This window comes from Mustela putorius, unplaced genomic scaffold (genome assembly GCF_011764305.1).
Source record: "Mustela putorius furo isolate JIRA1106 unplaced genomic scaffold, ASM1176430v1.1 tig00000129_pilon_pilon_pilon, whole genome shotgun sequence".
Classification (NCBI taxonomy): Eukaryota; Metazoa; Chordata; class Mammalia; order Carnivora; family Mustelidae; genus Mustela; species Mustela putorius.
The window spans coordinates 2,765,195-2,787,007 of NW_025421290.1; the positions used below are offsets into that span (position 1 = coordinate 2,765,195).

Consider the following 21,813-nt stretch of genomic DNA (forward strand, 5'->3'; position numbering starts at 1 on the left):
CACTCTGTTTTTTTAAATTCAGATGAAATGGTTTATCTTGACCCTAGATATGCTTTACCAGAAAGCTCTTCCTGCTATTTAAAAAGGACTAGAGAATAAGTCCAAAGTCCTAATTCCTTTTTATTTTTTTAAAGAGTCTTTTTGTCAGAGAGTGAGAGTACAAAAAGGGCAGTGGAAGGCAGAGGGAGAAGCAGGATCCCCACTTAGCAAGGAGCCCCATGTGGGAATTGATCCCAGGACGCTGGGATCATGACCTGAGCTGAAGGCAGATGCTTGATAGACTGAGCCACTTAGGCTTTCATTTATTTTTTATTTATTTGCATAAAATAATAGTTGAATGCATTCATATAAGATAGGCAAAAAATAACCTTTGTCAGGCACTCTAGAAAGCTCTTCACATGCCCCTTCCCAATCCCAATCTCCTTCTCCCTAAAAGTAACTACCAACCTTTATGACAACATGGATGGAACTAGAGCGTATTATGCTTAGCGAAATAAGTCAAGCGGAGAAAGACAACTATCATATGATCTCCCTGATATGAGGAAGTGGTGATGCAACATGGGGGCTTAAGTGGGTACGAGAAGAATAAATGAAACAAGATGGGATTGGGAGGGAGACAAACCATAAGTGACTCTTAATCTCACAAAACAAACTGAGGGTTGCTGGGGGGAGGGGGTTTGGGAGAAGGGGGTGGTATTATGGACATTGGGGAGGGTATGTGCTTTGGTGAGTGCTGTGAAGTGTGTAAACCTGGTGATTCACAGACCTGTACCCCTGGGGATAAAAATATATGTTTATAAAAAATAAAAAAATTATATTAAAAAAAAATTAAGGAATTTTTAGCTTAAAAAAAAAAAGCCTTTTGTTATGAGTTGAGAAGTGAACACAGTACTTTAGGTTTGCTATACCACTAAAGAAGACAGCAAACATCCATGATACACGTAGTTTCTAAAATTTATGTTAGTTTACCAGGTGGAAAACATTACCAGGTCAGTTTATGCCTTGGGTCCTATAAGAACCCAGGTATCCTTTTCAGAAGGGTCAAGCCTAGAGTTATACTTCATGGAATTTAATGTTATGAAACCAAATATAGGAATTTTCATTCTGTGCTTGTGAATATTTTCCATATTGGTTTTAGCCTTGGGCCAACTTTTAACTATTATTATAATTTTAATCTGAAGGTGAACGTGACAAAAAATAAGAGAGCACAAGCTGAAGAAACAGATGTTAAAAAAGGTGTGCAGGGGCCCCTGGGTGGCTCAGTGGGTTAAAGCCTCTGCCTTCAGCTCAGGTCATGATCTCAGGGTCCTGGGATTGAGCCTGGCATCCAGCTCTCCGCTCAGCAGGGAGCCTGCTTCCTCCTCTCTCTCTCTCTGCTTGCCTCTCTGTGTACTTGTGATCTCTGTGAAATAAATAAATAAAATCTTTAAAAAAAAAAAAAAAGAATCACAAACTTATACCTCTGAAACAATACATTATATGTTAATTCAAAAATAATAAATAAATCAAGGAAATCATTGTTCTATTTTCTTTTTAAAAGGTATTTTCAGACATTCACCTATCTAGCTAACAACAACAACAAAAAAAACCCACGTCAATTCTTGTGTATGACTTACTAAATACTGTATAATTACTTTTATGATAAATGTAACAGGAAGTCATCATGTTTAAAGTTATAATTTTTACTGAGATTAAAAATAACATTTTCCAAACAGGATATCAAAAATTATTTCTGCACTCCCATGTTTACTGCAGCATTACTCACCAAAGCCAAGATAGGGAAACCCAAGTGTTTGTCAACAGAAGAGTGTGTGTGTGTGTGTGTGTGTGTTATTCATCCATGAGAAAGAAGGAAATCCTGCCATTTGGGACATCACAGATGAACCCTGAGGGCATTAAGCTAAGTGAGATAGACTAGACAAAGAAAGAAAGACAAAAACTTTATGGTATCACTAATACGAGGAATCTAAAAAACAAACTCATGGAAACAGACAGTGGGTAGAGGAACTGGGAAGATATTAGTAAAGGGTACAAACCTGCAACTAGATGATAAATAAGTTCTACAGATCTAATACACAGCATAGTGATTGTAGTTAACAATACCATATTGTATACTTCAGGGTTGCTAAGAAACTAGATCTTTAGTATTCTCACCACAAAAAAATGATAATCATGTGATGTGATAAAGGTGTTGGCTAACACTGTGGATGAAATCATATTACAATATATAAATGTGTGAAATCAACATGCTCTATGTCTTAAGTATACACAATGTTATACGCCAGTTACATCACAATTTAAAAAAATGTTCTAAATATTATCTGCTTTAAAATGTCTTCCAGGCTAAAACTCTGATTGCCAAGCTCTGAGATACAAGACTGCAGGCTACAATCTGGTCACCTGTGTGCTGGAATGAATCCAATATTACTTTTTATGTTTATCATCATATCCTGGAAAATTTTAAACCTTCAATATAGTAAAGAGAATGATTTAATTAGTATGTACCCATCATGCAGCTTCAACAAGCAATAGTTGCCATTTAGTTTCTCCTATCCTTCCTCTCATTTAAAAAAAAAAAAATCACTTATCTTTATTTTTTTAAAGTGTTTGAGCAAATTCCAGGCCTTGGTTCATATCTTTTGTAAATACATCATATTATCTCTATCAGAGAGCACATTAAAAAATGTAACCATAATACCATTTATTACACCTTGTAATTTTAACAAAAACTCCTTTAAAGAATATAAAATAACCAGGTTGTACTCAGTATTCCTTGACTGACTCAAAACGTCGTATTAAATATGTATTTTTTCAGAGTCTGAAAAAAGTCTATCCATTGCATAAGAATGACATGACCTTTAGGTATCTCAATCTGTAACATTTCCTCCTCTCCCTCCACCCCATATTGTCTACTAGAAGATCTGTCCTGTACATTTTCCTACATTCTGTATTTAGGTGACTGCATCCTGGTGTCAATTAGCATTGTTTTCTAACCCTATGTTTTCTAGAAATTGCTAGTTAGTTCTAGAAGCTTCCTTATATATAGGTTCATTTGTAATTTATTTGGAAATGGAGCAAGAATAATTAATGCGTGGCACTGTGTACTTCCTAGTGCTGCTCATCAAGAAGGCTAAGACTGATCAGAGGATCCAGATGATGTCATACTGAGCCATCCACTTTAAATTTCCTCAACATATTTCACCTAATGATTTCAGTCATTATAAATGACTCCTGCCTACATCATTATTTTTTGAGGGGGTTGCAAATTTAAATTCTGTTCATTTTTTCAGCATGTATATACTGAAATTCATCTCTAAAGAAGACAGTGTCTTCAACAAGTATTTGTTTACTTTGAAATACAGTTTGTATAGAAAAGCTGGGGGGAGGGGGTTCGGGAGAAGGGGGTGGGATTATGGACATTGGGGAGGGTATGTGCTTTGGTGAGTGCTGTGAAGTGTGTAAACCTGGTGATTCACAGACCTGTACCACTGGGGATAAATATATATGTTTATAAAAAATAAAAAATTAATAAAAAATTTTAAAAAAAATTCAGCTGAGTACATTTTAAAGAAAAAAAAAAGCAAGATAAATTCTCAACTATTATCAATTTTTAAAAAATGCTTATGTGTCTTAGCAAATTCTAAATATGTTCATTAAGTTTTTGTTGGTTTAGTTGTTTCATTTTGTTGTTGATTTGTTTTAGCATGTTATTATTATATACTCAAAGATTTTTTTTCCTTTGACATTAATACAATCACCCCAAGATTCATATTATTTCTTATTTGACCAGTCAAAGCCCTTTCCGGTTGAGTGTGTTCTTTGGAAGTGACCTCAGTCCTCTTTGATTGTTCCTTTCTTTCTTCCTTTCTTTTTTTTTTTTAATGGCTGGAATAAAAACCTAAAGCTCACTTTACATATTCCCTGCCCCAGGACAGAAATTGACCATTTTTCCAAGGAGACCTGGTCCCATTTACTGGAAAATCCTATTTAGAGATAAAAATCCAGGTGCTTGTTACATTATTTCTATAATTTTTCATTAGATTGATCTAGGAACTGCATACGTTTTAAAAATGAAAAATAAATTATGAGTTCATATGGACATTGCCAACTAAAAATTAAAACCCCAAAGTTTTCATTTAAATGTCTGAGTGTATACTTACATATATCTTTAATTATCTTCTTTAGCCTACTGTATTAGTTTCCTATTGCTGCTATAACAAAATGGTATAAACTTGGAGGCTAAAAAACACACAAATTTATTATCTTACACCACTAGGAGGAAAAAAAAATGAGTTCCCAAAGCTGAATTTCTTTGAAGTTCCCAGAGGAGAATCTGGTGTTTTTGTGTTCATTTTGTTTGTTTTGCTTGTTGCTTTGTCCAGCTTCCTGAAACTGCTTATGTCATTTAAATAGAGGCTACCTTCTCCATCCTCAAAGCCAGCAGTATACATTTTCTCTTTTTTACTGACCTACTGCTTCTTTCTTTTAAGGACTCTTAGGAGCATATGGAGCCCATCCAGATAATCCAGGGTAATCTCCCATCTCAAGACCCTTAACTTGATGACATCTGCAAAGCTCCCTTTGCCATACAAAGTGACATTGACAGGTTCCAGAAATTAGGACATGGATATCCTTAGGAGCTATTATTCAGCATACTATAACTAAGATATAGATATATTTAATATTTAACATATATATTAAATAGATTCAAAGCAATTTTTTTGTAAAATAACAATAATATTATTACTAAAAGAACAACTACCAAATGCAGCTTAGTCTGTTTTTCAGTTCTCCCTCCCTGCCTCCATTTAGGATATATCCCATTAAGATATAACCAAAAGACCAAATTTTTTTTTAATTTATTTTTTATTTATTTTCAGCATAACAGTATTCATTATTTTTGCACCACACCAAGTGCTCCATGCAATCTGTTCCCTCTATAATAAATCACTTGATATAATTCTTGTGGGCTGATTCTATCAGCTTGATATGGACTTGTGTTAGTTTGCTTCCATTTGTATTCAAATTTTAGGAATTTAAAAATAACTTACTTTGTTTGGAGCTATGTAAATATGCATGGCTTTAATATAAAAAATACAACTCAAAAAACATATAAAACTACTCATTGTGGTTTTGATTTGCATTTCCTTGATGATTAGTGATTTTGAGCTTCTTTTTATGTGTCTGTGGCCATCTGCATACCTTATTTGGAAAAATGTCTATTCATGTGTTCTTTGCATTTTTAATTAGATTATTATTATTTTGGTATTAGTTGTATAAGTTCTTTATATATTTTGGATATTAACCCCTTACTTAATAGCTCATTTGCAAATAAATATCCCATTCAGTGGTTTTGGAAGGAAATCATTGATGGTCTCCTTCACTGTCAACATCACACATAGAACATATATTAGAATATATATTAGCCTATTATTCAGTCATAAAAAGCAATGAGATCTTGCCATTTGCAACTACATGGATAGGTCTAGAGGACAGAATACTAAGTGAAGTAAGTCAATCAGAGAAAGACAAATACCATATGAGTTCACTCATTTGTGGAATTTAAGAAACAAAACAAATGAACAAAGGAAAAAAGAGACAAACCAAAATAAACAAGACTCTCGACTGTAGAGAACAAACTGTGATTACGAGAGAAAAAGTGGATGGGGGGGATTGAGTGAAATAGTGAAGGGGATTAAGAGTATACTTATTGTGATGAGCACTGAGTAATGTACAGAATTTTTAAATTATTGTATTGTAGACCTAAAATTAATACAACACTATGCATTAATTATAGTTGAATTAAATAAGTAAGAATTTAAAAATAAGATAATTCAAAGATATATAGCTTAATCTCTACCCTTTCAATCCTGTTCTCTTCCATTTCCTAAAGGTAACAATCTTCATTAGTTTTTAATGTTATTTTTTTCTAAAAATATCAAAAATGTTATATAGACATAAAGAAATTCAGAGAGATGATAGATTGATTGATAGCTAGATCTCAACCACAGAGATCATTCTGTTGTAATATATGGAGATCTTCCTTATTTCTTTCACAGATGCCCAGAGTTCCACTGAATGGATGGTCCCAATTTAATCTGATAGTGTGAAATTTGAGGTAAAGATTCAAATGTATTTTGCTTTAGAAAGTTAGCATTTTGTGTCAAAACTACTAATGAAATAATATAACTTTCCTCTAATGGTATGAAATACTGCCTTTGTTTTCCATTGGCACTAAATTCATATCTCCATTGTTAGTGTATAAGGTTCTTTTCCAGCATTTTATAATCTGCTTATCAGTCTGTCTATTCATGCAACAATACCATGTTATTTTATTTATTATTATTATGTGGTATTTGTATGGTATTTAATCATTACTATTTACATGGTTTTAAAAAAGTGGTAGGGCAAATCTTCCCAAGTTAACTTTCTTTTTTAGAAGTGTTTAGCTATTTTTGCTTTCTTATTTATTTCTGTACACATTTTAGAATAAACCTTGCCTATTAAAAAAAAAAAAACCTGTTGATGTTTTTATTGAGATCATAATAAATGTACCAGAGAATAGCTGCTTGAGGCGACATCACTGGGGACAAGAAGAAAGAAAAAAAAAAAAAAACTCTGTGTTTTAGCTGGAAAAGAAGGCATAGGTGTCCAACACAGCAGTTGTTTCGGGGAGCAATATGCTCTCTGTGTAGTATCAGTAATATCGGCAGTAATGACATTAGCATCTACACTGGTGCCTAACACTTGCTAGTCATTATGCTGAAATCTCCTACACACATTATGTAATTTAATCCTCATATAAACCTTTTAAGAGGCAAAGTAAAAACTAGAACCTCAATCTATCTTTTCTTACAGGCTCTAATGAACCACTACATTCTGAAATGTCCAAGGAAGTAAGTCTGAAACCATCTATTAAGTGTCATCCTGCATTGACCATGTTCTGGAAGAGAACTGCCTCCAAAGGACAGATGAGTGTAGTCAGCAGGAAAACCTCTTGAAAGTGCTGGTCTCCAACAGTGGGAGAACTGTCCCTGACTGCTGAAGAACGGCCTGTCTGTGGAAATGAAACCATGCACCCAGTGACTATGCTGTAACTCTTAGAAGGTAAGTAAATATCTAGGATCCACATTCACCTGGAGTCAAGGGATATTCTGGTAACATATATGAGCATCTCTGAGGATATTCTCGAATGCATCACTATATAAATCCACTAAATGAATGACCTTCAACTTTAACGTGCATCAGAATCATTCAAAGACTTATTAAAATACAAACTGCTGAGACAGCTGGGTGGCTCAGTCAGTTAAGCATCTGCCTTCAGTTCAGGATCAAGTCCCGCATCGGGCTTCTTGATCAGCAGGGAGCCTGCTTCTCCATCTGCATGCAGCTGCCCCTGCTTGTGTGCATCCTCTCTCTCTCTCTCTGGCAAATAAAGAAATAAAATCTTTAAAAAAATAAAATATAATATAAAATAAAATATATATTGCTGTGCCCCACTGCTAGAGTTTCTGATTCAGTAAATCTGGGTGAGGCCCAAGAATTTGTACTTGTAACAAGTTCCCAGGTGATGTTGATACACTTGTTTCATGGACCACAATTTAAGTTGGATGGGCCACCCCTATAATGTGTAACAATAATAAAATGTGATCAAAGTAATGATCAAGTAAGATCACATTCTGGCCACCAGGCTGAAAAGTGTTGTAATTCCTAAAAAGGGGAGAAATTGGTACAAATGTTTCAAAAACACAGATGAGTAGAAAGGAGTACAAAGTTAGCAGTTTGGGAGCCACCTATTAATCTAGTCCCTGTCCCCAAAGTCTAAGGGGCCTGAGCTTAGTCACTCAACTTCTCTAGCCTAGTGTGAGGAACTGCAGAAGAAAGGATAAGCTGTACTCAAAGTTTCATCAGAGTTTTAGGATTCTAACAAAATATAATAAGGTGCACCCATTCTAAAGAAATTAGAAATATAGGAAATAAGACTGTCCTTAGGGAATGCAATTATAATTAATTAACCACAGCTATTCAGAATAGAGATGTGCAAAGTCAGCATAATGAAGGCAAATTGTTAACACACCTCTAGGAATTGACTATAATGTGACTGAATGTATTAATACTAATAAACCTAAAGAAAGAACGTGCCAATCAAAACAGGAATTGGTCAGCCTTAGGAATGGAAAAATAAGCATTCAGGAGAACAAACTGGCAAGTAGAATCTATTCGGGAACTGTCCAAAAAGGGGAAATCTTTACTAGTGGACTCAAACCTTATGAGTTTCTCCTCCAATAATGGATCTGATGGCCTTCAGCGACCTCAGTTGAATGCCCTCGCTCACCAATATGATTTTTATTTGGCTTCTTCATTGGTTTGCCTACTGAGAGAGTGAACCTGGTAGACAAGAGCAATGTCCAATCGATTTGCCATTGCAAGTCTAAAAATGGGCACTCTGATCTTAATTTAGCTCTCTATAGCTCACTTACACTGATTTATAAGTGGGACAATCTGCTAGGACCTGCAATTGCATTTCTCATTAGAAATGTCTAACCCAATTTTTGCATTGTTTGTACACGTATGAGTCTTTATGAGTTTAGAAAATGCAAAGTCATCCCTTATCTGCTTTGATTATACTAACACAAACAAGCTTATGAACATGCAAAATGAGTATTAGAACCTGAATGACCTTATTTACCAAGGCAAAAATGTGTCTCTTCAGATGACTACCTAGAAAGCAAGCCAGAATTCCCCAGGTGGTATTCTCTGCACTGTTGTGAGGGCTGGCTGTGGCCAGTTTGCCCATAAACTCTTGTTTTAAAATTTTAAACCTTCATCTGCTCTGCTCTTCATCATTGGGAGGGACTAAACCCTTGCAGACTATGTTTCCCAGACTCTCACTGGTTTAGCTAATGGCTTGGGAGTAGTATGAGACCGAATTACAGAAGAAAAAGGAAAGCCAAGTACGTCTCCCTCTTCTCAGTCTCTTCTATCCCCAGTGTAACTCATTACCTACATTAAATTTCTTCAGTTCTCAACTCAGGGTTTTAAGTAATCAGAATGGTTTCTGTTTCCCTTGTCCAAACCTAAGTGATCACCATTTGACATAAGAACCTAGTAGTAACTATAACCATCTGTTCAAGAAGTAATAGGTGTGTGTTCATGGACACACACAAACACACATACACACAGATCCACTTATAAAATCACATTAGTCAGGGGCACCTGGGTGGCTCAGTCATTAAACATCTGCCTTCGGTTTGGGTCATGATCCCAGAGTTCTGGGATCGAGCGCCACATCAGGCTCCTGCTTGACAGGAAGCCTGCTTCTCCCTCTTCCACTCCCCCTGCTTGTGTCCCCTCTCTCACTGTGTCTCTCTCTGTCAAACAAATAAATAAAAATCTTTAAAAATAAATAAATAAGTACATATCATATAAATCAATAAAAATTCTGGTTTGTAATTTTTGGCAAATATACCAGACAACCACACTAAGTAGTCATAAACCGAGTGTGTGACTCATGGTGATGATCAATGAACAATCAGAGGGAATCAAAATCTCAAGTAGACAAATGGTTGTGGGGGCAGACTTAGATGATGTCTTTGTCTAATAACAAATGAAATATTTGTTTACAGTTTAATCTGTAAACATCATATCCTGAGAGAGCTGGTTTAGAATGCTTAGCAATACTCAGACTGATAAACATGGTGTTAGATAAGATGTGATCACAATATTTACCACTTTGGTTAACTAACACATTGGCCAAGGAGCTTACCTGGTTTCCAGGAAGGGGATCCAAAGGTATGTGAGAAAAAATATCTCTAGATCACCCATCTTAATTCATGCACCCAAATTCCCTGTGCTTATGAAGTAACTAACTCTACCACTGGGTTTTCTGTTTAGACTCCAATGAACAACAGAAGCTATCCTCCTTCAAAAGCTTCTGGGGTGCCTGGGTGGCTCAGCTGGTTAAGCATCTTACTCTTGATTTCAGCCCAGACCATGATCTCAGGGTCATGAGATGGAGTCCCACACTGGAGTCCATGCTAGGTATGGAGCCTACTTGCTTATTTTCTCCTTCCCTCTCTCCTTCTGTGCCCCCCATCATGCAAAAAGCTTCTAGCAAAATTAACTAGGACTAGTTGTAAAAGCAAAGTTGAACATGTCTTAGCATACACCTTTTCAAACTCTGTTCTACTTTCTACTGATACTGATTTTCCCCTTTTCTGATAAAAACCAGGATCCATCATCTATATTTTATTTAAAGATAGGGTTTCAACTCTGTAGTTTGGTTTTAAGCAGTGAATTCTAAGCAATGAATTACCAGGCTTTTGTCTGATACTTTGTGCATATGTTCCAGTCATATGAGATCCCAATGCTGCACTATAACATCTGTAATTAAACATGCATACCACTGTCAAAAGTGGCATGGAGTGTTTAAACTTAGAGTCTTCTCTGACTGAAGGACTTTAATAGCTTCATATTATTGAGTCCCATTTCCCAAGTGTCTTTAAATCCTTGCTTGATAGTAAAGTAAGAACACACATTAAGTCTTCGAGACCACCAAGGGAGTGCTTAATGCATTCCTGCAGGCATTGAGGTATATGGTTTCCAACAGTGTCTACACAAGTCAATCTGAAGGTTTCCTTAAATGACTAATTCTAAGAGGTAAAAGGCATAGGCACAGGCAAACACAATTTCATATTTTTTAAAGAGATTAGAATTAATTAAAATATTGAACAATTAGCCTAAAGTGATAATGCGTGCCACATTCCCTCATTCGATAAATAATTGAGATCCTCTATGTGTAAAGCTTTTATGTTTATGGTCCCATACATTTTATTCTCCACAAGAGGACATTTTTAGGGATTGTAAAAGGATGATACTAATAAGTGAATCAGCACAATAGCCATCAACTAGCACCATCCCAGGAAAATCATAACATATGTTCACTCTAAAGTGATAGAAAAAGGGAATGCAAGACTCACTCATTCATTTCTAGGAGTCCACTAAGTGATACAGGATGCAGAAAAACAATACAATTATTCTATTTTATTATTTCTATCATCCTTATCATTATTCAACATTTTCTGAAGTCTTTCCTTCTGTGATTTTATTTGAAATAGCAAGAAGCTTACTATATCATTACTACTACTGTCGTCATTTTATACATGACAAAAACAAATGAAAGAGGGGCTAACTATTACTTCCATTTGCAGGGCTAGAAAGTGGAGAAAGTGGCATTCAAAACCATGCAGTTTTGAGTTCAGAGCCTAAAATCTCACTCAACCCCCAAAGCAGCATCCTGTGTTGCATTCATCATGTTAAGAAATGGCCAGGTATCTTGGACCAATAGAAATGACATTTAAGCTAGCCTCTTAGACCAAGCGAGGGTTTCAGGAAGAGGTGACAAACAAGTCATTTATTCTATTAGTCAAAAGGCAGGGGTGCAGATAAGTAGAAGAACAACAAATATAAAATCTGTAGGCAAAACACTACAGCTTTCTTTGAGATTAATGGTACACAGCAGTCATCATATATGATAATGTGCCCTTTAAAGGCAACCCCAGAACATGCCCAGTGAAGGTAGGAGCTATCTAATTTAAACGAACAGGGCCTATATCTTATGAATTGAATCATGTGCCCCCAAAAAGATATGTCGAAGTCTTAACACCCGGTAACTCAGAATGTGACCTTATTTGTGAACAGGGTTGTTGAAAATGTAATTACTTAAGATGAGGTCACACTGGAGTGGGTGGGCTTGTAATCCAATATGACTAGTGTCTTTATTCAAAGACAAAGACACACACACACACACACACGATGATAGAGGCACAGACTGGAATGATGCAGGTGATGCACCACCTAAAGCTAGAAGCAAGGAAGGATTCTGTGCAGAATCGCAGAGGGAGTATGGCCTGGAGGACACTTTGATTTTAGAATTCTCGCCTTCAAACTGTAAGAGAATAAATTTGGGGGGCCTTAAGCCACCAGCTTGTGATAGTTTGTTTGGCAGCCCTAGAAAACTAGTAAGATACACAATCATGAAATTCAGACACTTGTACAATTTTGCAATTAGGGATCCTTTAGGCTAATCTTAGACATTAGCTGATGTAGAATTTATATATCTCATAAAATGTGTTTACATGTGTTTTATACAATAGCCCATGTTGTGCTCCTGTGCTCTTTCAGATAACTTCCTCCAAAATGATTGGCTATAATTGATCTTCCTGACAGCACTGTATTCAAAATGGTCAGTTGTTCTAATTATACATGATATCAATGCAAATCATCACTATGCTGCTGACCTGGATGCCTAAAAGTTAACCTCAAAAACCACAGACACCCAACAGAAATGACACTAATTAAGTAAGGATTTTGCTCTGCTCAAGCATATCCAACATCATTTAATGATTTCTGCCAAAGGCAAGTAAGAAAACAAGAAGGTGCCAGGAAGTACGGGATAATGTCTCCTCATGTACCATGAGAAGCAGAAAAAAGAAGAAATCAATGTTTGCTGATGGAAAAAGATAAAACTGTCAGGAAAATAAATGTTATTTTTACATTTTTGTTAAGACTCTGGCACTCAGAGAAAATCAAAATAAAAGATTAATAATTCCTAAAAAAAGAATTGATTGAGTCATTCCTAATAACTGTTTTCTTATTTTTCAGTCCTGGAAATACTCACATTGTACAAGCACTTTCCCTGTGTAGCTTAAGTTAACTTTTTTCAGATCACAGAAAGGTTTTTATTCCTTATTGATTTTTTGGAGGCGCCTCTGAGCATTTCAGGGAAAGGCAGTGATGAGCCTAATTCAGAACAAATATGTCATGTTTACAACCAGCACTGATATAGATTATTAATTACCGCTGATAGGATATTCTTTAGCATGGAATAGATGGGGGGTAGTGGGGCTTTCTATTATTGTACTGAAATTATTAAATTTAAATTTGAAACCTCAATGTATTAAAATCAATTTAAGGAATGATCCATTAGATTGGAGTTTGAAAATTTAGGTAAATCCAATTCTCTTAATGGGCATCTTTATGTCCTAGCCATAAATGCAGAGAATAAATTTCACTCAGTAGGATTACAAGCAGACAACTGCTATACTTATTGACATGCTGCCTTTTGAAAGTGGTAGGGGTGGATATAACTATAAATGACCATTTACATCATGTTGAACATGCCCAAACGACTCATACTTTGTAAATTTATCTTTGTGCATATATGTAAGTACATATATGCAGTAAGTGTGTGTATGGATATATATGTATATATCCAAAGTCACAGCACATATATAATAAAGACTCAAAAATAGGTCAACTAATTTGACTATCACTCCACCATGAAAAAAAAATTCACTTCAGATTATGTTAAGGTTTGTGAATTTATATTTGTTGACACTCCATAACTACTCAGAAAAAAGATTTTAAAATCTGAGGGGGGGAAAAAAAAACATTGTGGGATCTCTACCATTTTGCAATCACCCTAGTTAAATAAGACATACCTGAAAACATACCAATAGGAGTGTTATGCTAATAATGAAAAATACAAAATCCAGTTCATCAATGTCCATGTAAGTATTCAAAACTTCTACAATAAAAGAACTGCAACTGTTTACCTTAAAATGATACATTTCAACTATAAACAACACAACCAACAGATTCTCAATTATATGTTAATAGGCAGTATTGATTTCCATCTATCTCCTGGAATGCCCTGATAATTTTAAAGTATTTATTTTATGTCAACTACCATAATAAAATAATGGTTATGATCTTAGCACTACTATTTGTAATACTTTTCATTAGAATATGTAGATTTCAAAAGAAGATATCTAATTTCACACTTTTTTAAATAAAGATTTTATGTATTTGACACAGAGAAAGAGAGAGAACACAAGCAGGGAGGAGCTGCAGGCAGAAGGAGAGGGAGAAGCAAGCTTCCCACTGAGCAGAGAGCTGGGCTACTGGACTACATGGGGCTCAATCCCAGGACCCTGGGATCATGACCTGAGGCAAAGTCAGATGTTCAATCAACTGAGCCACCCAAGTGCCCATAATTTCAGACTTCTACATGATTGTATAACTATAATTTTGACTCTGTTTTGAGATCCATTTTCTGATCTGAGGATCAAATTTTGACCATGGCAGGTAAAGCTGCCATAATCAAACAAATCCTCAGTCTGTGTGTGTAATCAATCACCATCACATGAAATTCCTTGTGCATGGACTTGCAAACTTTCACTGCTTAGATTTAATCCAAGTACAAGATATATTTTTTTAAAGGTTTAGGAGAATAAATTACCATCGCCTAAGGAGCAAAAAATGACTCTCTGTTTATAATGTAGTCCTCATGTAATGAGGGTTTTCATTAAATTTTTCCGTTAGATTTTTTTAAAAAATTTTTTTTAAAAAAATTCTTTGGGGGGCGCCTGGGTGGCTCAGTGGGTTAAGCCGCTGCCTTCGGCTCAGGTCATGATCTCAGGGTCCTGGGATCGAGTCCCGCATCGGGCTCTCTGCTCAGCAGGGAGCCTGCTTCCTCCCCTCTCTCTCTCTGCCTGCCTCTCTGCCTACTTGTGATCTCTCTCTGTCAAATAAATAAATAAAATCTTTAAAAAAAAAAAATTCTTTGGTTAATGATGATATCCTGGGAATATAAAAGTATAAAGTGTTCAGCCAAAAAAGACTTCCCATGTTTTGTATAAAAATCAATGGAAACAAAACTACTCGAAGGTATGACTTCAACCATCAGAAACACTATAAGCGCTTCCTCCTAAATGAGCTCTGGTGAGTACATTTACCCATGTAACCATGAACTTAAAGAAGATACAGATCTCCAGGAGAAAAGAGTAGGTCTGTGCATATGTGTGTGGGAGGACAGACTGGGAAGTAGTTACTGACATGGAATCTGTGATTAATATATGTTTGAATACAATAAATCCTAAAGCCTTTCCCACAACCTATCCAAAGAGGCATTGAAAAAATATTAGATGTTTTAGTTGGAGAATCTCTTACATGATGTAGCAGACAGATCCAATCTAGATAGATTCATCATAGATGAAAAAAGTACATTGTATTGAATTCTATAGACCATGAGAAGGAGTTGATGTAATATTTGATGATCTCTCCTTAGATGATTGATTCTAATTCTGCTCATTAATTTGAACATAAATTCAAAAATCAAATACATCACTTTTTCATGTGCATGTGTTAATATTATTGTAAGAAATCTAACAGACTGACTCAAAAAAATATGGAAATATGAACCAATATGTACAAAATATTTGCAAAGAACAACACACAGATAGTGGTAATGGTTTCAAACTGAAAAACCTGTTAGGAAGGTTTGCAAGGATTTTCATTATGGTAAGTTTATCACTTTAAAATCTGCATATGAAATTAACAAGGATAAAAACATCAATAACTCAGCAACAGGCTTGGCAGTCAAGAATACATTTACATAGCAATCAAATGACTGATATGATCCCATTTTAAAATTGAGAAATGGTCTTAACCCCTTTTTTTTTTTTTAAATTTAAAAAACAAACAATCCCTAAGGATGGGCTGTAATAAACTAGCAGGCAATTTTAATGCTTCTTAGGGTAGTATTTTGGACATATATAATTATTTTTTAAAGAATGGTTTTCAAAAATATTTTAGTGATGAAAAATAATATTCAAAAGAAATCTCATCTAGAAAGCCAGGATATAAAACACATAAATGTAGAGCTATTTTGGTTTGATGATCATTTTCATCTTTGTTTTGTTTTGTCTTTGAAAACAGAAAGAAAGCCTCCCAAATATACATACCCATGTTTGTTATTAAAACAAATTAAAAAACCTTTCCATTATACTGTTGACCACATGGCTTCATGGCGAGAGAAATGCAATGTAATTCAAATTTCAACATTTATTTGGGTGGGAGACATGAAAAGCTCATTTTCAACTTCAAAGAAAGGGAAACATGTTTGAGGCCAACCAAAGAAACACTGAAAAACAACAAAGGAGTGAATTGCTTTCCTATATAGCAAAGCAAAAAGTAAAACTACAGAAATTAAAATAGCATGGCATGGTATAAGAAGAAGTAACTAGAATGACAGAATAAAATAATACAGTTTTGTTCATGATAAAGATAGCATATTAAGAACTTTTAAAAATGCTTTAATGTTTAACATTAAACATTATATAATGTTAAAATGTTTTTAAAAGTTCTCATCACAAGCAAAATTTTTATAACCATACATTAATTAGACCATATGTTAACCATCTGTTAATTAGACTTAACTGTGGTGATCATTTCTCAATGCTTACAAATATCAAATCATTACATTTTAGATGTGAAACCAATATAATGTTAATGTATATGTGATAATGTTGATACAAGGTTAATGTAATGTTAATATAATATAAAATATAATGTTAATATTATTATAATGTGTTCATATAATGTTATACCTGAAACTAATATAATGTTCTTTGTCAACTGTACCTCAATTTTCTTTAAAAAGAGAAAAAAAAAACAATTTAAAGCTATAGGGTGGAACGTTAACTATCCTGTCTGGATTAGGACAGAGGGAAGAAGAGAGAGAACACTAGACTAATATTCACACTATGGACAAATTGTTTCCTAATGATTAAATCATTAAGTATATAAGCAGCTATATAAGCTGTTATTTTAAAAGAACACATACAATGTACAATATACTGATATGAAAGAGATCTACTAAACTAGGGACAAAATTCAGAAACCAAAGATGAAAATATTTAAATGATTCATCTTTTTAAAAACAAAAATCTCTGGGTAGAAGTAACAAAGTAACATAAACAATATTAAAAGACAAATATGCCCTGGTAGATAAAATTTGCAATGTATTTTGTAGACACTCAAATTATTTTTATGGTGAATAAAAAGTCCCCAGAGGTCCACCAGAAGACAACCAGCTAACCAATAAAAAAAGAGAAGTAAATAAGAACAATCAATAGATGAGAAAGAGGAAGAAATGATTGATACATGTGTGGGAATATGTTCAAATTGACTAGTAATTAAGAAAATGAAAATTTAGGGTGCCTGGGTGGCTCAGTGGTTAAGCCGCTGCCTTCGGCTCAGGTCATGATCTCAGGGTCCTGGGATCGAGTCCCGCATCGGGCTCTCTGCTCTGCAGGGAGCCTGCTTCCTCCTCTCTCTCTCTCTGCCTGCCTCTCTGCCTACTTGTGATTTCTCTCTGTCAAATAAATAAATAAAATCTTTAAAAAAAAAAAGAAAATGAAAATTTAAACATCACTGGAGTATAATTTACCCTCTCACATCAAATCGGCAAAAATATTAAAGATCCACTTATGCTAAGGAAACAAGAGTCACCTTTAACTTTAACTGGCTAAATTCCATTTTGAAGAAGGAAACTATCCCACAACGATGTTGGCATACATGTAATAAAGATGTGCATAAATACATACACATTCCAGAAGTTTTCCCTAAATTATTATTTGTAACAGTAAAAAATCTATAAGTAATACAATTTTGAACAAAATAGCAGCAATTACATGTGTCTAATGCACTCATAGAGAGTACGATTCATCCTTTTTGAAGCTAATGCTCTAAGTCAGTGGTTCTCAAATTTTAGTGTACATTAGAATCATCAGAGGGCTTGTGACAGTGCAGATCCCTGACCCCCACACAGGAAAGAGCTCCTGATGTCACAGGCATAAGAACTTTCATTTCTCACCAGTACTCTCCAGGGATCACCCACTGAGAACCACCGGGCTGGATCTATACTTGCTGATTTGGACACAGGGCCAAGTGAAAAATTCTAGTCACAGGATAATACTTTTCATTGTCCAATTTAAAAAAATGAAAATAAAGCATTAACCTATATAATCCTATTTATGGAAATGCACTAAAAAAGGACTGCAAGACAATACATCCAACTATTTAATGTTAACCTCTGGGAGGTGGGTGGCAGAGAGACAGGGAACACTGAAGTTAAATATCTCATTGTTTAAATCATTTACAAGAGAACTATATTCACAGTTCATTTGGTACTGATGTGACAATATTGAGAGAGTAGAGAGGAAGGAGAGAAGGGAGAATGGGAAGGAGGGAAAAAAGAAAAGAAGGAAGAGAAAGAGAGTAGGTAGCTGAATCCTGAAATTATGGGCATCTAGAGGTAATATTAGGTTGGTAGGTTGACCAACAAATCTTTACCTTCCTTCTTTCTTATCTCTCCATCTATCTTTATAATAAATCCTCATTAAATAAAGTAATCTGAACATAGTTCTAGTCCTTGCAAGCTTAAAAAAAAAAGATAATTAGCAAAGATGTAAAGTCTCTAAGGAGTATTAAAACGCAAAAAGACTGAAATTTATTTAAATGCATCTAATTTAAAGTAGACTATAAGCTAAGAAACATTTTCATACTTACATATTCAATACTAGACCTTAGAGTCTTAGTATAAATTACTTAGAAATTATAACAATCTCGCATATGTTTTATTATGTGTTGGCATAATGCTTATTACATGCCAAGTACATATATACATGTGTGTGTATATACATAATACATGTACCTGTATATTTACAATATACATTTAACTCTCAAAAGGAGTCTACAATTTAGGCATAATGGTTACTGTCACCCCTTTTATATCACCCCTTTTATATAGGTAAGAAACCCGAGGCACAGAGAACAGAGAGGTTGAGGAACTTTCCAAAAGTCACTCCAGCAGGCGCCGTGGATCCTGGGTTCTACCCAGGCAGTCTAAGTCCCACGCCATGCTATGGAACACAGCATAGTACTGTTTTCTCCTTCATTTCGTTCCTTTGGGTACAACAGTACTCAGGCTATCATGCATTGCCAGATAATATATTTTTGAAAATTTTTTTTTTAATCTAGAAAAAAATGCTGCTTTTGAATACTTCTGGAAACGGAGACCTTTACAATTCTCGTTGCCAAGAGAAAAGGCAACAGATTGAGAAATCTCCCTCCCCCTGCATTTCCAACTATCATCATATTCAGATTAAACACCACAAGAAGGGCATTCCAGTTTCATGCTCCCAGGCAAGAAGAACCATCCTCAGGACCAGCTGCCACCAGCATGCCCTTTAGTGTTTGGCTGGGATGCCAAGGCCCAGCTGTTCTGTCAGCTTTCTTTATACAGTTTGTTGACAAAGAAGAGGCCCAGTTAATTTTTCAAACAGGCAATATAAACTGAAACTGATTCACCTGCAAATACCTGAAATACCTCTGGGAATGAAGAAATAACAATACTGGAGTAAATTTTTCGTAGGGTCAGAACACACTGAAATGGTTCCAGCCATGGAATTACTTAGAAAAAAAAAAATAAAGTAATAATCTACTCCTTTGTTCCAGAACTTATTTTGGATTGGCCGGACATCAGAGATTACAGTCCAGATTGTAAATCATTACAGAGAAAATAAGAAATTCCTAGTATTAAGGGAATATAAAGATGGAGATGAGGGAGAGCAGAACAGCGGGGATGACTTTTAAAAAAGATAGGAAGTTTTATTTTTAAGCAAAATTTGTAGTTTAGAAGGTGCTAAATTTGGCCCATTCGGTACAGGAATAATGAAAGCATTAATGACTTTTCTCCTGCCATAAACCAACCTCTTACACAGCAGGTTGTGGGTTCTTTTAGGTTTGTATGGACACTCCTATTTTGACCCCAACTTTTTGATTCTGGAATTTTTATTCTATGTATATCAATAGAAAAATTAGAATCAAATCCTCACAACACTAAATTTTCTTTGAGATAATATTTTTGAGTTACTGCTATCATTTTTTACTATTTTCACTGGACTCCATTGCTTCCTGTATAAATATTAAAATAAAAATCTTGACATATCAGCTTGTCTATATCAAATTTTAATAATTATTATTTCTTTTTACGTTTAGCTTTACAATCATTTTTTTTCCTACCAAGTCTAATCATAATGGGCCAAATTTTGTAGAACTCAATTTTATTAAGACAATTTTATTCATCAATCAATTTTCAGTTAAAAGTAAATGTTATAATTTACAATTTAAGCCACTGTGAGTTTTAATTTTTAATATTATTATTAATAATTAATAACTATTTTAACAACTATTTTTCTAAGATTATTTTGCTAACAGCATATCATTAAATTTTATTAAACATATTTTACCATTTTAGTTCTAGTCACGGTCCTATCTATCAACCTATTGTTTCATTCTGTAAAGTTCACATGATTATTTTTATTTGTTGCTCAGGTCAAAATGGTAAGGTTCAACATCTTTGAGTATTATGAGGTAAGGATGGTGAGAGCAAAAGACAAGATTAAAATGATGAACTCATAAAATCTCCACATCGCTCTTTACTTTCTTCTATGTAGTGGTATTAGCTGGATTTTCTTTTTCTTCCTGCAACACTAATACTTAAAATATATAAGTATTTATATACTACCAGAAGAGACTTCTTTTTCATTGTAATGTCTTTGTTGACTACCGGTGAATATTTTGAACAAGTCAGGTTAAATATACGACAATAAGAATTGGCAGAAATTCAGAAATTCAGAAATTCATAAATATTCAGAAATCCTGAATATTCTGCATTGTAACATAATTTAATTTTTTCATCATAAAAATCACATTTCATCCCAGCCTAACTATATTACCTTCTTCCTAACCCTTTCTTTCATGCCTACAAACTTTTTTTCTGTTCATTATTCATAATTTTAATGTCTTTGAAACTCTCAATTTCTGTTCCTGCTACTAAAATACCTTATGAAAGCTGTAGCAGATGACCCTGAACAACGAAATGCATATACCTGCAAACATTTGTTTTTAAAGTTTTCTATGGATATAATGACTAGGAGTAAGGAAAGTACATGTGACCTCGTGCACCACATTCTTCAGAACAAATGCTTCCTCGGCTGCAATTATGTCATCATGAAATCATGCTCCACATTCTAAAATAAACTCATTGCCATATGAATTGTTATCTGACTGAGATATTTTTGTAGTTGTCTTTTAACAGCTTCCTTAGAAGTGTCTTCCAAATTTCTCACAATACCAAAACAAAAATTTCTTTCTTCCTTCATCTTACCTGAGTATGTCAAGCATGAATGTTCAGCAATCACCCTTATCCTGCATTCCACACACACAGTTACTTGAATTTCACACACACACACACACACACACACACACACACAGGGTTTTTTTTTTTTTTTTTTCCTAGCTAAATCTTCAAAATACACAGTTTTGACTTCCAAGAAAGATCAAAGATCTTATTCCTCAATGTCACGGTTCGGGACTCACCTGTGGACGTGGATGTCCTGTGACCAGACAGGTCAGTTCTAGAGTTTCTCCTTCCCTTATGGTGTAGACCCTTTCTGAGTAGCGCTCCTCCTCAATGTTACAGGCCAAGCCTGAATGCACAATACGAACCGTTGGGGGAGCTGTTGAGTCAGGAAGAAGGGAGACAAGATACATTAAAAAAATAAGTCAACTGTCCTCCCATGAATCATCCTGGTTGTAAGAGCAATTCTTATTAGACTTTAACACGGTCAGATCCATCAGTCTGAACACTTTGAGCAATCCCAAGGGATTAAAGATATTGATGGACAGAAAGCTTCAGATTTATCTAACAGTCACCAAGACATTCTGAAAATGGTAAAGGGGAGCAGGACGATGGGAGAACACCTGTGACTTAGGAAATCACCATCATTATAAGACTACATGATAAAATCTGACTGCTAAAATGTAAGAGATCCCTTCCTTTCTGAAACCCAAAATTTATTATAGTAAAGGATGATGTCCAAAATTCAGGTAGTGCAAACTCAA

The 21,813-nt window shown here is 34.8% G+C and overlaps 1 protein-coding gene across 1 annotated transcript in view; it reads right to left on the reverse strand.

Annotated features, from left to right (window-relative positions):
• Positions 1 to 21,813, reverse strand: part of MDGA2 (MAM domain containing glycosylphosphatidylinositol anchor 2) — an 871,541-nt gene that overhangs the window by 489,340 nt on the left and 360,388 nt on the right. The window contains exon 2 of the mRNA XM_004738721.3: positions 21,289 to 21,428. Within this exon, the coding sequence (XP_004738778.1) occupies positions 21,289 to 21,428 (140 nt within the window). The remainder of the gene's footprint in view (positions 1 to 21,288; positions 21,429 to 21,813) is intronic.